Source organism: Theobroma cacao, chromosome 2 (genome assembly GCF_000208745.1).
Source record: "Theobroma cacao cultivar B97-61/B2 chromosome 2, Criollo_cocoa_genome_V2, whole genome shotgun sequence".
In the NCBI taxonomy this organism is placed as follows: domain Eukaryota; kingdom Viridiplantae; phylum Streptophyta; class Magnoliopsida; order Malvales; family Malvaceae; genus Theobroma; species Theobroma cacao.
The window spans coordinates 9,513,161-9,528,016 of record NC_030851.1 but is presented as its reverse complement, the minus strand read 5'-3'; the positions used below and the strand labels follow the sequence as shown (position 1 = coordinate 9,528,016).

General features: G+C 38.9%; 2 protein-coding genes across 2 annotated transcripts; one reads left to right on the top strand and one right to left on the bottom strand.

Annotated features, from left to right (window-relative positions):
* Positions 361–2,967, bottom strand: LOC18608589 (cytochrome b6-f complex iron-sulfur subunit, chloroplastic). The gene is made up of 5 exons (XM_018116481.1): positions 2,818–2,967; positions 2,474–2,718; positions 1,716–1,833; positions 1,035–1,217; positions 361–684 (listed from the first exon to the last, which is right to left on the bottom strand). The coding sequence occupies exons 1-5, from the start codon at positions 2,854–2,856 to the stop codon at positions 583–585; spliced, it is 687 nt and encodes a 228-aa protein (XP_017971970.1). The 5' UTR covers positions 2,857–2,967; the 3' UTR covers positions 361–582.
* LOC108660636 lies at positions 9,338–10,699 on the top strand. Its single transcript, XM_018114886.1, has one exon. The coding sequence runs from the start codon at positions 9,338–9,340 to the stop codon at positions 10,697–10,699; it is 1,362 nt and encodes a 453-aa protein (XP_017970375.1).

Below are 14,856 nucleotides of genomic sequence, written 5' to 3'. Positions count from 1 at the left end.
TTAGGTAAATCAAAGATAAAAAAAATAGGTTAATGGGGTTGTTCCTGGGTGCGAGAGCTCCATGAAAAGGAGCCTGCAGCCTGCTTGCCATTGGGCCTGAGGGACAAGATTCAAGAAATGTTTCAACAGTTTAACTACTTAAACCGTGGAAAGAATATTTTCGTCGATTATGAGAATGTTACAGTAATCAAAGAGAGCAAACAAATATTGATTTGAACAATAATTATTTAGAATCAGTATTTAATTGCTCCCTAAATAGCCATCTTCCACATCTTGGGAAAAAGTCAACTGTTGCCGGTGCTTAACATGTTATTTCTTGTACCATTGCAATTTGGTTATCTGATTGGTGACCATTTCATATAGAACAGTAACCATACCATCATGAATAGATATGAAAGAAAGCTTTTCAAAATCACGAGAATATTAGCGCCATGTCTAGATTTGGACTTAGGTTCTTGCATCTTACAAATTTCACTATACAGAGGATAACTCTATGGTACACGATGTTTGGCGATGGTGCAAAACATACAGAGTGAATAAATCTTAAATATCCAAAAGGGGGGGAATGAACTGAGAAGATGTTTAAGCCCACCATGGAGCCTCACCGGTTCTGAAATCTGTTTCGACCCATGGAACAAAGACTACCTTCCCATCATCCACATCAGCATGAGCCAATGCCAAGGACTGTTCCAACAAAGACAATACAATTGATCATTATAAACAAAGAATGAGATAAGAACAAAACAAAAGAAAAATGATAGACAACATATTTTGAAAAGAAAAATTAAAATGTACAAACTTTTGACTGCTACACTAAAATGCACGTTTGCACTTATTTGGCAATGAGATGAGATCTGCTCAATTATTAGGGTGCACTACGTTTCGCGTTTCTGGAAGAATAACTCCCAAGTATAATGTCGATCATGATGGATTTACCTATTCTGTGATCCTTTAACACCATGCCCAAATTTTTTTAAAGTAGAAGATCAGTGATATAACAGAAGTGTATACTTTTCCCTCTTAATCTCACTCACCAGGGGGGCAGGTCCTCTCACAACTCTTCCTTGTTCGTTGTACTGAGATCCATGGCAGGGGCATATGAATTTGTTCTCAGCTTGATTCCATGGAACAACACATCCAAGGTGTGTGCAGACGCCATTTATACCATATGTTGCAAGAGTTTTGTCTTTCTCCACCACTAGGTAGGTCGGATCTCCCTGAAATTCACAAATAATCAAAATGCCTTTCAAATTCACATATTTTTTTACAACATCCTGATATTAGAATGTTTGAAAACTGATTCTTCTTATATAACGAAAAAAAAAAAAAGAAGTTAAAATCTAAATTCGCCTTTCCAGTTTTATATGGCTCTTTTGTAGGAGAACCATACATCACTAAAAAAATCTTACAATATGACATTGGCTACAGAATCGACATTCATAATACGGTTACTACTCTTATTAATGTCTTATCATGCCAAACATTAACAAGAGGCTAACAACCTCAACATAAAAGAAGATTGAGCTCAAGCAATTACAAGCATAACTCATCTTCACAAAAGTCACCATTCACCACCAAATCCTTGCATTATAGTGCTTACATAGAAAAATATTTCCTAGAAGAAACCACAGCTCTTAAATTTTTCATGTTAACTGCTCTTTGGATGGTCTTTGACATTCGCTTAGAACAAATTGCGATTAACATCCTACAATTACCTTCAATCCTTGAGCCAGAGTTCGGTCTCCAGGGCCATGGGTCTTAAGCCATTCGGCAGCAATGACGTCATTTCCAATTGCGTCCTTGGCAACGGTACCATCACCAGCACCTCGCCCCCTGGTATTGTATTTTAGCAAAGGTTTAATCCAAATAGATATAACGAGATTGCCCACCAAGTAAAGAGCAATCTTTTTGATGAAAGTTTATTGACATATTTCAAGCAAAAACCAGTGACATGATTTATAAGTCCATATTTGATGGCTTGATGCAAATAAGTTAAATGGCTAAGTTCTCCATGGTTTCAGATATGCTCACAAATGAGATAAAGGGCAATTGTAATTTACTATATTAGAATACCAGCTAGCTATGATGGGGAATTTGGCTCAATTAAATTCGGGGGCCATAAATCAGTATGGGAGGTCAATTAGGTGGAAAACACTTATAGGTAACTAGGATGGGAGAAACCAATTTTCGGCTTCTCCTCATGTAAAACGCTACCATAATCATGTTGCTCCTGTCTTGACTTTAGTATATTTTCAAGGGTACTTAAGGTCAATTTATCACTTCAAAATTCATAAACTAATAGTTGTAACTTAAATTTGACTAACAAGTAACTTTTCCTACCAAAATGCAATCAATCAGTTATTAGAATCAGATGAATCATCTTAAGGCATTAATATCACCACTCTCATTATCAATAAAGTTAAATAATACTATTATTAAAGGAACTGAACAGGGAAAAAGGGGGAGACCTTACCCAGCTGGGACAAAGAAGGCCCCATAAGGAACCAACATGAAACCTGAGGGGAGTGAAACAGCCCCCAACAGAAGCAGATTCATGAGTTGCCTCTTACCCATGTCTGGCACTCTATCATCAGCGGGGATGCTGGTGGCCTGGCATGTGAGTCTCATTCCCTTGTCCTTTTTAACCATCTGGGTCCTTGTTGGTTTCACCAGCAGAGCTTGTGATGGGCAGAACAAGCCACTCTTGCTGGAGCATAGCTGTTAAAAAGGAAAAATAAAGCAAAAGTTGAGTTTAGAGTTTCGAAGAAGGATTTTGCAAAGTAATTTAACCAACTACAACCGTTGGGACATATATACCTGCGAAGGAGCTGCAGGGGAGAGAGTTGAGGAAGCCATTATAGAAGATAGTGGGTGCTGTGCTGAACCTGTTGGCGTGTGTGTTCCATCTGATATTATGGAGAAGACCCACGCTATAACCACCACACCAGCAAGGAGATAAGGCGCGTTGCAAGTTATGGTGCCACATAAGCCACAAGTTTGGGGATCATGCTTGTCTCCTTTGCAAGTGGCTCATCCTAGTCTTGGGCCTAGTCCAAACACTCTCAAAGTTGAGGACTTTACTTTCTGTAACGTCTACCGGGGTCGTGCTCAACTTAATGGGCTAAAAATAAGTAGCTTAGTGTCCCAAAGTCTGCTTCTAGCCATAAATAGCCTGTTTTATTGTATTTTAAACTGTACTTTGTCAAGGAAAAGCTGCTCTTGTAAGGCTGTCCTTGTGCATATAGAGCTACGAAAAAAAAAAAAAACAGAGTGGTTAACTTTGGAGTAGCAATGACAAATTTACATAAAACTTTTCAATTGAGTTAAAATTACCTTTTCAATTTTTCTCGATATTCTGTTTATATGATTAAATCATGTTAAAATCCAACTTAGATGGCTCAAGTGACATTGTTGATGCCTGGGATTAACTGGTCTGCTTCTGGGCCAAACTGGTCTAATCTCATCTGTCCCTGATCCCCTTCCGTGTTGGGCTTCATTATAGTATTCACCTAGCTTTTATTCATTTTCAGCTTGGTTTATCAGCTTATTGATTTGTATATCTTTTTGGGGTAATTGAAATTTCATTAATCATCCAAAAATAAGCAGGAAACCTGCTTTTGACGTACAAAAATGGCAAACCCTAAACAGCTTATTGTAGACATTATAAAAATTATAATTTTATTAATTAAAAATCATAAAGAAAAAATGAATGAAAATGATAAAAAAATAATAAAGAAAAAAATGAAAATAGGAAAAAGGGTGGAGAGAGGTATGACTGGCAGGGTGCGGACGTTAGTAATTTTATACTTTAGTTATCTGATTTAAAATATGTATGAACATATTAAGCTTTTACACCATGTTTTTGACGAGTTTTGGTATTTTCAAAGAAAAATGACGAAAATGTCCATGTGAGCCAAAAAATAATATTTTATTATTTTGATTTGAAAACGACTTATGATTTCTTGAAATGTAGGATTTAATAACTATTGCTCACCGGGGAGATGCAGAAGCTAATGCTAAGCCTTGCGGGATTCCAATCGGCATTCGGGGTAATGAGTGCCTATCGGGACGTTGCGACGGTTGTCACGGGCCCGATGGGAGTTCCGAGTCGTGACAAATCCTTTGTTTTTGGACAATATTAATAGTTTTAATAGTATATTATGTGAGCCTTATGGTACCGTAATATTAACCGTGGAAAGAATACAAAATTGTAACGATGATGGGATGATCGGTCGGGACGCGAGAAGTCGCAATCCCGGGCTTATGTTCCCTAGGTTCAAAATCCGAATTAAGGCTCCACCAGTACGATTGGAGGGCCTCGATTTCAAGATCCCGAAGTTTTTAATAAATAAAGAATTTGACTATACAAAAATTATTCAATAAAAATAATAATAAATAACAATAGATTAAAAAAATGATGATAAAAATAATAATAATGATTCAAATATATAGTAAGTAATTAATTTGTAAAAATGCAATATACATGTTATTACTCAATTAAAAAAATAAATAATAATAAAAATCTAAGACAATAATTAATTTAAATTAAGCATTAAATGGAATCATAAATAATTTATCTAATTATAAAAGGAAAATATAGGAGGAATTTAGGATAAAAATATAAGATATAAATAATAATAATAATAATAAAATAATAAGGAATAAAATAAAAAATATAATAATAAAAAATATGATAAAATGAAAATAATAATTAAATAATAATAAATAAATAAATAATAGACAATTGCATTAACATAGCATATATATATATTGCATCATGCATATAATCACATATAAATAATTCTGTTTTCGAGTTTAAGCCCCGATGATGGGATCTTTCAAGGATCTTGCGAAGGCGGGTATTCCTTTGAAAGTTTCCTAAGTGAAAAGGTATCCCCAAGTCCCACCAGTATGATGGGAAGGCTCGAAAAACATCTTTAATAAAAGGCTTTTGCCCGAATTAGATTCATTATGCACGAAAACGTTTATTTTAACGAAAAATGTACGATGACCCCGATGATGGGAATTATTCGTTGAATTTGCGAGGGCAAGTTTATTGGATAATTCCCTAGGTGAGAGAACACCCCGGATCCCACCAGTATGATGGGTGGATTCGGGAGAACGTTCTCGATAAAAGGTTATTCGTTCGACATTTTTATTCCACGCCATGCATTTCATCTTACCTCACGTTTGCATTCCATTTTAGGTTAAATAGGAGATAAAATAAGAGAATAATAACTAAAAAAATATAGTGAACTTAAAAATTAAAGCCTAATTGGATAATATAAAAAATGGTACCGTTCATGGAACGGGCGTCCCGAGGGTGCTTATCTTTTTTCGGGAGTAACTGTACTCCCGAACTTAGATATAGAAAAACGTAGACTAGTTTAAGGTTCTTTTCGATGGGCTTGAAATTAATTTAAGGCTTCATCGATTAGAATCGAGTCAATAGGTGGCCAATCGCACCTAGTAAAAAAGATTGGTGGCGACTCTTAATTTTTCCTACTTTTTAGAGTTTTCACCACGTATGGCGGTCGGGTTCTCAGACCCGCACGTTACGACAGCTGGCGACTCCATTGGGGATTGCTGAGAGTCGAACCATTAAATAATAATAGGTTATCCAAGGCTTTAAATAATTCGATGTTTCCTTAGTGTTAACGATTTGTTCTGCATATTTTGTTTGGTGCATTCGTTTATTTCGCATTTGTTACTTTATTACTTTTAATAATTGTGGGGATTTAGGATAGAGGGATGTGAGAATGTTATTCCGAACTCGATGTTTTCCTTCACACACACAGCGCATTTTGCATTCATGCATAAACCCTCCACCCGGGTTATTGTCTTTTTTAGGAGGGAGTTTAGTAGCTACGCTCTCGTGAGGTGATAACCTCCGCATGGGTTAGTGAAGACTCCCACTCAAATCAAACTTAGTCCGTTTGAAGCCTGTAATGGGTGAGGACCGGGGTGCCTTACTAGTCCTCGTGGACGACAGTGAAGAACGATTTGGGAACCTTAGCTCTGTTTATAAACCCCGCTCAGCACATAGAATACCGAAAGCAACTTAATTCTAGGTAAGGCCATACCCGTGAGAGTATACCCTATAAATAGGTACACGTGAAGAAATTTCTTTCACTTCTTCTATTTTAAATTCTGCCACGAGATAATAAAGTATCGTGGAGTAGGCAGTAATACCCATGATATTGCTTATTATTCTTTCATTATTTTTAACACTCCATTCTTTCTTTTTACCATATTAACTTAAGTTTATTTTGCTTGTCATGTGCATATCACATGTTCATTTGCATGCATCGTAATTGCATATAGGAGAAATATTGGCTACACAACATCCAACTTGAGAGATCCCGGTTACATCCATGGCATCGTCCTCAGTAGGTCCACTTAACATATATAGAAATGACTATGAGATAGAGTTACAGATGGGGCAGATTCAACAAGAAAAAAGAGACTGTTTGACCCAAAAACATATCCTAACTTTACCCGAGAGAGTTCACTTGGACCTTCAACAGAATGACTTCACAAAGATGATAGGATTTGGGAACAGTGGAGACGTGCTCACTGAGATAATTTTTAGAGAAAGTATGGACACATTGCATGGCTCTTATACATACCTGTTGATGACTAGATACTCTGAGCCATCGTTCAGTTTTGGGATCCTTCATACCGTTGCTTTGTCTTTAATAAGGTGGACATGACCTCTATCATAAAAGAGTACTCCTCTCTATTCCGGATAGATCATATGCAGCTTGACAAGATCTATTGGAGGGCCCAAAAGATGGGACACTAGAGAAAATTGGCCAAGTTGTTAGGAATGACTACGGTAGAAGTGGATCAACATCTGAAGAAGAAAGGAGACACAGAATGCCTTCCGTGGAGTTTCTTGAACGGATATATTAAAAAACACATGTAGGATGAACAAAGTCTCCTAACTTTCGCAATGGCAATCTATGGCTTAGTGGTCTTCCCAAAAGTTTTAGGTCACATGGAGGTATCAGTCATAGACTTCTTCAATCAGGTGACAAGGAGCATTAACCCGACCCCATCCATCTTAGTTGAAACCTTTAGATTCTTGAATTTCTGTCGACGCAAAGGCGAAGAACTATTCATCGGATGTGCCCAACTCTTAACCATATGGGTCAAAAGCCATTTCGAATGCAAAGAGAGTAAATTTTGAAAACTTTATCTGTTTGTAAGTTGCCCTATCATTGAGTTCTGCGAAAGTGTATGGCTTGACTGCAAGAGGAAAGAAGAATGGGTCGCGAATCTCCGGAGGCTAATGAGCGTGGAAGTAACTTGGAGAGCTCCATGGATACCGCGAATGCAAGTGATGTATAAATGCGGAGACAAGCCGTGAGTGCCGCTGATGGGACCATGGGGAGCCATTAGCTATGCACCGATTATGGTACGGAGACAGTTCGGATATGAGCAATTCATGCCTATGACTCACCAACTCAACCAGTTAGAGTTTACATATGGAGAGCCGGGAACGCTAAAGAAAATTGAGAAAATTGCACAAGACTGGAAAAAAACGTGCTGAGTGGATCAAGAGAGGGTTACCGATGAAGTCACCACAGGATATCATACTTGGCACAACCAAAGGGTGAAAGATGTCGTATGCCCCCCGAAAAATCCTTCAAAACATCCCATAAACCCAAAACCTCAAGATGTCCTACTAGAAAGTGAGTTGACAAGAAAAAGACTTGAAAATGAGATGATGAATATGAAGCGGAGACATGAGGATGAACTAGAAGAAGTGAAGAAAGAGACGGCAAGAAAGGTACGAATGGCTTTAGAAGAGCGGGATGAGTGGCAAAGCAAGTTTGAGGAAGTGAACATGACAAATTCTTCTCTGATAGCCAGAATGCAAAAACTTCAAAGTGTCAACAATGCTTTGCAACACGAGGTACAAAGACAAGAACAAACTATCTAAGAGTTGAGAAATGATTGCGGCTTGTTGGAAACTGCCATGGAGGGCTATAAGGCACAGTATGAAGCAGTAAGGCAAGAGTATTTTCAAATGAGGGAAAAAAATGATTCGTGCACACAAAGCCTTCAAAGGAAAGAAGCTGAAATGCGATGGATACTGAGACAGATGAGAGAAGTGGCATTTAAAGCGCGAGTAATGGCAGACAAGACCGAAGAACTCAAGTGAGAGATTCTTCCGAGGGATGAATTGAGTGAGCGGTTGATCGATCACCTCAGGATGGTTAGGGACCAATATGACAAAGCTGGTTTTTCCTTTTGGTAGTTCTGTAATGATTTTAGACAAAGATGTAATCGGATATTTTAGTTTTATGGATGTGGATTTTCTTATGGTAAATGTTGGATGGCCAATATCTTTCATATTTTTCTTTTCAATACATTTCACTTGCATCATATTTGCATGATTCATATAAATAATAACAACTGATAATGTATTCATCAACATAAAATTCTAACTTATCCATTTGACCCGTAAAAGAATAAAATTCTAGAGAAACGAACCTTACACAGATACAACACAGGACCTCGCTTTAAGATCATGGGGGACGAATATTCGGAGAGAATGGACAAGATCGAAAAGAAGCAAGAAGAAATCATGGGTTAGTTGTCAAAGATTTTGGAGTTGATGTCGACAGATAAAGGGAAGAGAGTGGCAGGGAGTTCTGGTGTGTCAGAAGATGTTCAACAGACAGAAGCCAATACAGACCCCGTATATCCACCAAGATTCACACCACCACCAGCAAGGAATGCGTCTATCCTCATGTCGTCGATAAGACAATATCCGTTCTTTGGGATGCCAGTGCCTACAAGGCCACCACCGACTTGTGCCCAACAGAGGCCAATTGGAGGGGCAAGTCCTTCAGACCCCATCTCTATACCTAACCTGGATGATCCGAAGGAACAAGAGAAGCTTAAGTGTGGATCCATTGAATCAATGGACAATCTTGATACCCACAAAAAATTTGACCTTTTTGAGGAAAGACTACGCATGATAGAAAAAATGGGAATGTATTGCTCTATGGATGCAATCGAACTCTGTCTCGTTCCAGATGTGGTTATACCCCCAAAATTCAAAGTTCCAGACTTTAAAAAAAATGACGAAACTAAGTGCCCGGTCACACACATCACCATGTATTGCAAAAGGACGGCTGCATATGCCCATGATGACAAGCTCTTGATACATTGCTTCCAAGATAGCCTCACTGGTGCTGCAGCAAAATGGTACATCCAACTGGACCGTAATCGAATCCACACATGGAAGGATCTTGCTTGGGCGTTTGTGGCTCAGTATAAGCATGTTACAGATATGGCTCCGGATCGCCTTTCTTTATAAAACATGGAGAAGAAACCCACTGAAAGCTTCAAAGAATATGCTCAAAGATGGAAGAATGTGGCTTCTCAAGTCCAGCCACCATTGACTGAGAAAAAGACCACCGTGATGTTCGTTAACATCTTACGGGCCCCTTACTATGAACGATTGGTTGGTAGTGCCACAAAGAACTTCGCTGATATGGTGATTTCAGGAAAAATGATAGAGACTGCCGTTAAGCAAGAAAAGATAGAAGGAGGTGATGCGGCATACACGAAGAAAGGTGGAACTTTTAAGAAGAGGGAAGGAGAAGCCCAAGCCATCACTTCGGGACAACCCCAAGGAGGAAGCTACAACTTTTATCAGCCATATCCACCATATCCCTATTACCCAGTTGTGAATAACACTTCACAAAATCCATACCTATATCCACCCATGCCAAATGCCTTTTCTAACCTATACCCATATGCTCCCATCCAACGAACATCTTACCCCATAAATATCCACCTACCTACTTTCACACTCATTGCAGCTTCAACTACACAACAAACAACACCTTCAAACAACCATATTGCTAGCGAATCAAGAGGATGGCGAAACAAGCAAGAAAAAATGCAGTTTGACCCAATCCCAATCCCATATGCTAAACTCTTCACTCAGTTAGTTGCAAACCATCTAGTGGCACCTTTATACATAGAGCCATTAAAACTTTCATTCTCGAGATGGTATGATGCTTTCGCCCATTGCGATTATCATTATGGAATTGAAGGGCATTCGATCGAGAATTGTACAACATTCAAACATAAGGTGCAAAGGTTGATCAAGGCAGGAATCCTAAATTTTGAAAAGAAGCCAGAACATAATGTTAACAACAACCCATTGCCAAATCATACTAGGGTAGGGGTAAATGCGATTGAAGGGGAGATGAATGTTAAAAGGAACATTCGGGAAGTGGAAACCCCCATGGAGAAAATGTTTAAAGCCTTGGTAAAGGCTTGTATGCTCGAGGTTTGGCCGGAACGTCTTGATATGAATGACTTGAGAGATATCCAAGGACCATACTGCTTATATCACAAAGGATGTGTGGGGCATTTAATTCAAGATTGTAGTTCTTTTCTAAAGGAAGTGCAAAAGATGATGGACGAATCAAAGATTGAATTCTACGTGGAAGCCTCAAGGCCAGCAGTAAACATGATGGCCAAAGATTCTACTCACCAAATAAAGATAAAACCTTTGACCATTTTCTATGAACCAAGAGGAGAGTTTATGGAAGACAGAACCCAAGCCAAGATGACCATCGAAGTCCCTAAACCTTTTTCCTACAAAGATGACAAAGCTGTCCCATGGAACTACAATTGCAATGTACAAGTTTCAAATGCGGGAAAATAGATGACCGAATCTCAAGATAATGTTGCAAATATAACTAGTGTTGAGGGGATTACCCGCAGCGGACGTTGCTATACACCAGAGGCATTGGAGAATCTTAGGAAAGAGAAGGGAAAAGAAAAAGAGCAACATCTGAGAGAAGAAAAAGTGCAATCTCAAGAATCGACAAATGGCTCAAAAGGACTGGTGACGAAAAAAGAAGCTGCAGAGTTGCTCAAGTTCATCAAACACAGTGAGTACAATGTAGTCGAGCAATTTAATAGGTTGCCTGCTCGTATCTCACTGTTATCATTGCTCCTTAGCTTAGAACCACATAGGAACTCTTTGATGAGGATTCTGAACCAAGCATATGTGGATCACGACATTTCAATTGAAAATTTAGACTATATCATTGGGAACATTTCAGTGGGTAACATACTATCCTTTAGCGATGAAGAAATCCCTTTTGGAGGTAGGGGAAACTACAAAGCTTTGCATATCACTACTAAGTGCAAAGGTTATACCGTTGCAAAAGTGCTACTTGATAACGGATCGTCCTTGAATGTGATGCCTATGAGGACCTTGGCCTGCTTACCCATCGACATGTCTTACATGAGAAAGTGCTAGATGATTATGAGAGCCTTTGATGGGACAAAGAGAGAAGTTGTAAGGGACATTGAGATACTGGTAGAAATCAGCCCGTGTACCTTTACCATTGAATTCCAAGTGATGGATATCGCTCATTCATACAATTATTTGTTGGGAAAACCTTGGATCCACATGGCTGGGGCCATACCTTCATCGCTTCACCAAAAGGTCAAGTTTATCGTGGACGGGAATATTGTATGTGTTAACGGGGAAGAAGACTTACTTATAAGCAAGCCAACGGATACTCCTTACGTGGAGGAGATGAAAAAAGTGCCTGAATGTTCCTTCCGATCTTTTGAATTTGTTAATACCACATATGTTGGACAAGGAGCCGCACCACCTATGCCGAGGCTTTCCAAAACCACCGAAATGGCTGTCAGTCAGATAGTATGGAAAGGATATCGAGCTGGGGTAGGACTGAGAAAAGAGCTGTAAGGCATTAAAAAGCCAATACGTGCTACCAAAAATGAAGAAAAGTTTGGCCTAAGATATAAGCCGACTAAGAAGGAAAGGGAAGAAATGATAATCAAAATAAGAAGGGAAAGGTTGGCTCGCTTTAAGGGGCACAGGTTGGAAGACCATAGAATGATATATCCTCATTTCTACGAGACATTTCGATCCAGAGGTTGCATCTTTCATGAATCACTCACCGTTGGGAGCCGAGAATCAGTGTCAGCATTAGGGGAAGCCTTTTCTGATTTATCAATATGTGTAACGGAGGAAGATGAAGAGCAGCTAGGAAATGCGGAGGGGATCCTTACTACATACCTCGGACCACCTGAGTTGAAGTTGAGTAGCTAGACCACCATGAGTTTACTAGTCACTTATGATTCAATTTCAAAGTAATGCAAACTAAACATCCGTGCTTATGCCCAAGAGCATTGGAAATTTTATGTATTGGGTTTTTTTATCATTTATCATTCTAATAAATTGACATGCGTAGTGCATTTCTCATATCTCCCCTCATGATTCACCATTTCCATTCTTATCATCTCATCACTTTATTTTAACTGTTTATCTATACAATAGCTCTACATCTTTCAATTCCCTTTACCTTCCAAGATTCCAAATAATGAATGCGAAGATGATAATGACAGTGGTTTTGAGGTTAATTTTAAAAAAAGTACAAGTGTCAGTGAACTTGACAATACAGAAAACATGGAGGATTATGATTTAACTCCAAATCTGTTAAGACTAGTAGAATAGGAGGGGAGACAAATTGTCCCACATCAAGAGACACTTGAAACGATTAATTTGAAAAATGAAGATAATAAGAAAGAAGTTAGAATTGGTACGATGTTGGCGCTGACTGAAAAAGAAAAACTAATAAAGCTACTCCATGAGTATGTAAATGTGTTTGCATGGTCCTATCAAGATATGTCAGGACTCAATACAGACATTGTAGCCCATAAACTGCCTTTGAAACCCGAATGCAAACCAATTAAGCAAAAGTTGAGAAGAATGAAACCTGAAATGCTTTTGAAAATTAAGGAAGAGGTGAAGAAGCAGTTTGATGCAGGATTTTTGAAAGTAGTTAAGTACCCCGAATGAGTTACAAATATTGTCCCGGTGCCTAAGAAAGATGGAAAAGTGAGAATGTGTGTGGACTATCGAGATTTGAATAGAGCTAGCCCAAAAGATAATTTCCCTCTACCCGACATCGACACCCTTGTTGATAATACTGCCCGCCATTCCATGTTTTCCTTTATGGATGATTTTTTAGGGTATAACCAAATTAAGATGGCACCGAGGACAGAGAAAAAACTACCTTCATAACTATGTGGGGGATCTTTTGTTATAAGGTAATGCCATTTGGTTTGAAGAATGTCGGGGTAACTTATCAGCGGGCCATGCTGACTCTCTTCCATGATATGATGCACCGAGAGGTCAAGGTGTATGTGGATGATATGATTGTAAAAGTTCGCAAAACAGAAGACCATGCGACCAATCTTGAAAGGTTGTTTAAGAGGTTACGAAAGTTTTAGCTCAGATTAAATCCGGTAAAATGCACCTTTGGAGTTACTTCAGGAAAGTTACTTGGTTTCGTCTTCAGTGAAAGAGGAATAGAAGTTGACTCGGATAAGGTTCAAGCAATCCGTAATTTGCCTCCTCCCAAAACGCAGAAAGAAGTTAGGGTATTCTGAAGAAGTTTGAATTATATAGCCTGGTTCATATCACAACTCACACTCAAATGTGACCCGATCTTCAAGCTCCTTCACAAACACAATTCTGGGGCATGGAAAGAGAAGTGCCAAGTTGCTTTTGACAAGGTTAAAGAATATCTGCTGAGTCCGCCAGTGTTGGTATCACCTATGGTCGGGAGACCCCTCTTTTTGTATCTGACAGTAAATGAAGGATCCATGGGATGTGTGTTGTGCTTTAGCATGGACGGCGCATCGACTCAAGCAGTACATGCTATATCGTACCACTTGGCTCATTGCAAAGTTGGACCCTATTAAATACATTTTCGAGAAACCATCTTTATCAGGTAGAGTGGCAAGATGGCAAGTGTTGTTGTCTTAATATGATATTGTATACGTGTCTTAAAAAGCTATCAAAGGAAGTACAATCGTAAATTTTTTGACGGAAAGAGTAGAGGGGGATTATGAACCGATGGAGTTTGAGTTCCCAGATGAGGACCTGATGTCGGTTTGTCAAACAAATGAGGAGGAATCAGAGGAGAAAGAGAATTGAAAGATGTTTTTCGACGAAGCTTTGAATGCCTTGGGGCATGGCATAAGGGTCGTGTTAGTGTCTCAAGAAGAAGATCATTATCCCGTCATAGCTAAACTCAATTTCTATTGCACCAATAATGTGGTCGAATATGAAGCTTGTGTCATGGGTCTTCAGGCAGCAATCGAGAGGAAAATTCACGTTTTGAAAGTGTATGGGGATTCTGCTTTGGTTATTTATCAGTTGCGAGGAGAATGGGAGACACGCGACTCGAAGTTAGTCCGGCATCATAAGTATGTTTCAAAGCTGATTGAAAATTTTGATAAGATTTGCTTCACTCATTTGCCCCGAGAGGAGAACCAAATGGCGAATGCATTAGCCACGCTGGCAGCAATGTTCAAAGTTGGTACCGATGTCAAGATTCAACCCATCATGATTAATCTTCGAGAGTGCCCCGCACACTGCTCTAGTGTAGAGGGAGAAGTAGACAGGAAACCGTGGTACCATGATATTGTGCATTATCTTAAGTTCCAACAATATCCGGAGCAAAGCTCAAAAAATGATAAGAAAACCATTAGAAGGTTGGCAATGAATTTCTTCTTGGATGGGGACATCTTATACAAGAGAAGTAAGGATCAAGTGCTTTTAAGATGTGTGAATTCAGCAGAAGCTCGAAGAATAGTTGAGGAAATTCACGAAAGAATTTGTGGGGCACATGCAAGTGGGCATATGTTGGCAAGACAGGTTATGAGAGTAGGGTATTACTAGCTCACGTTGGAAACAGATTGTATAGATTTCGCTCGAAAGTGTCACAAGTGTCAGATATACGCAGACAAAATCCACACTCTTGCAAATTCACT

What these genes read in the sequence shown, in the direction of transcription:
- LOC18608589 (XM_018116481.1), bottom strand. Translation starts at nt 2,856, where the DNA reads ATGGCTTCCTCAACTCTCTCCCCTGCAGCTCCTTCGCAG. An exon ending in CCCCTGCAGCTCCTTCGCAG is followed by an intron (nt 2,719 to 2,817) that starts GTATATATGTCC and finishes CCTTTTTAACAG; the next exon opens with CTATGCTCCAGCAAGAGTGG. An exon ending in TGAGAGGACCTGCCCCCCTG is followed by an intron (nt 685 to 1,034) that starts GTGAGTGAGATT and finishes TTGTTGGAACAG; the next exon opens with TCCTTGGCATTGGCTCATGC.
- LOC108660636 (XM_018114886.1), top strand. Translation starts at nt 9,338, where the DNA reads ATGGAGAAGAAACCCACTGAAAGCTTCAAAGAATATGCTCAAAGATGG.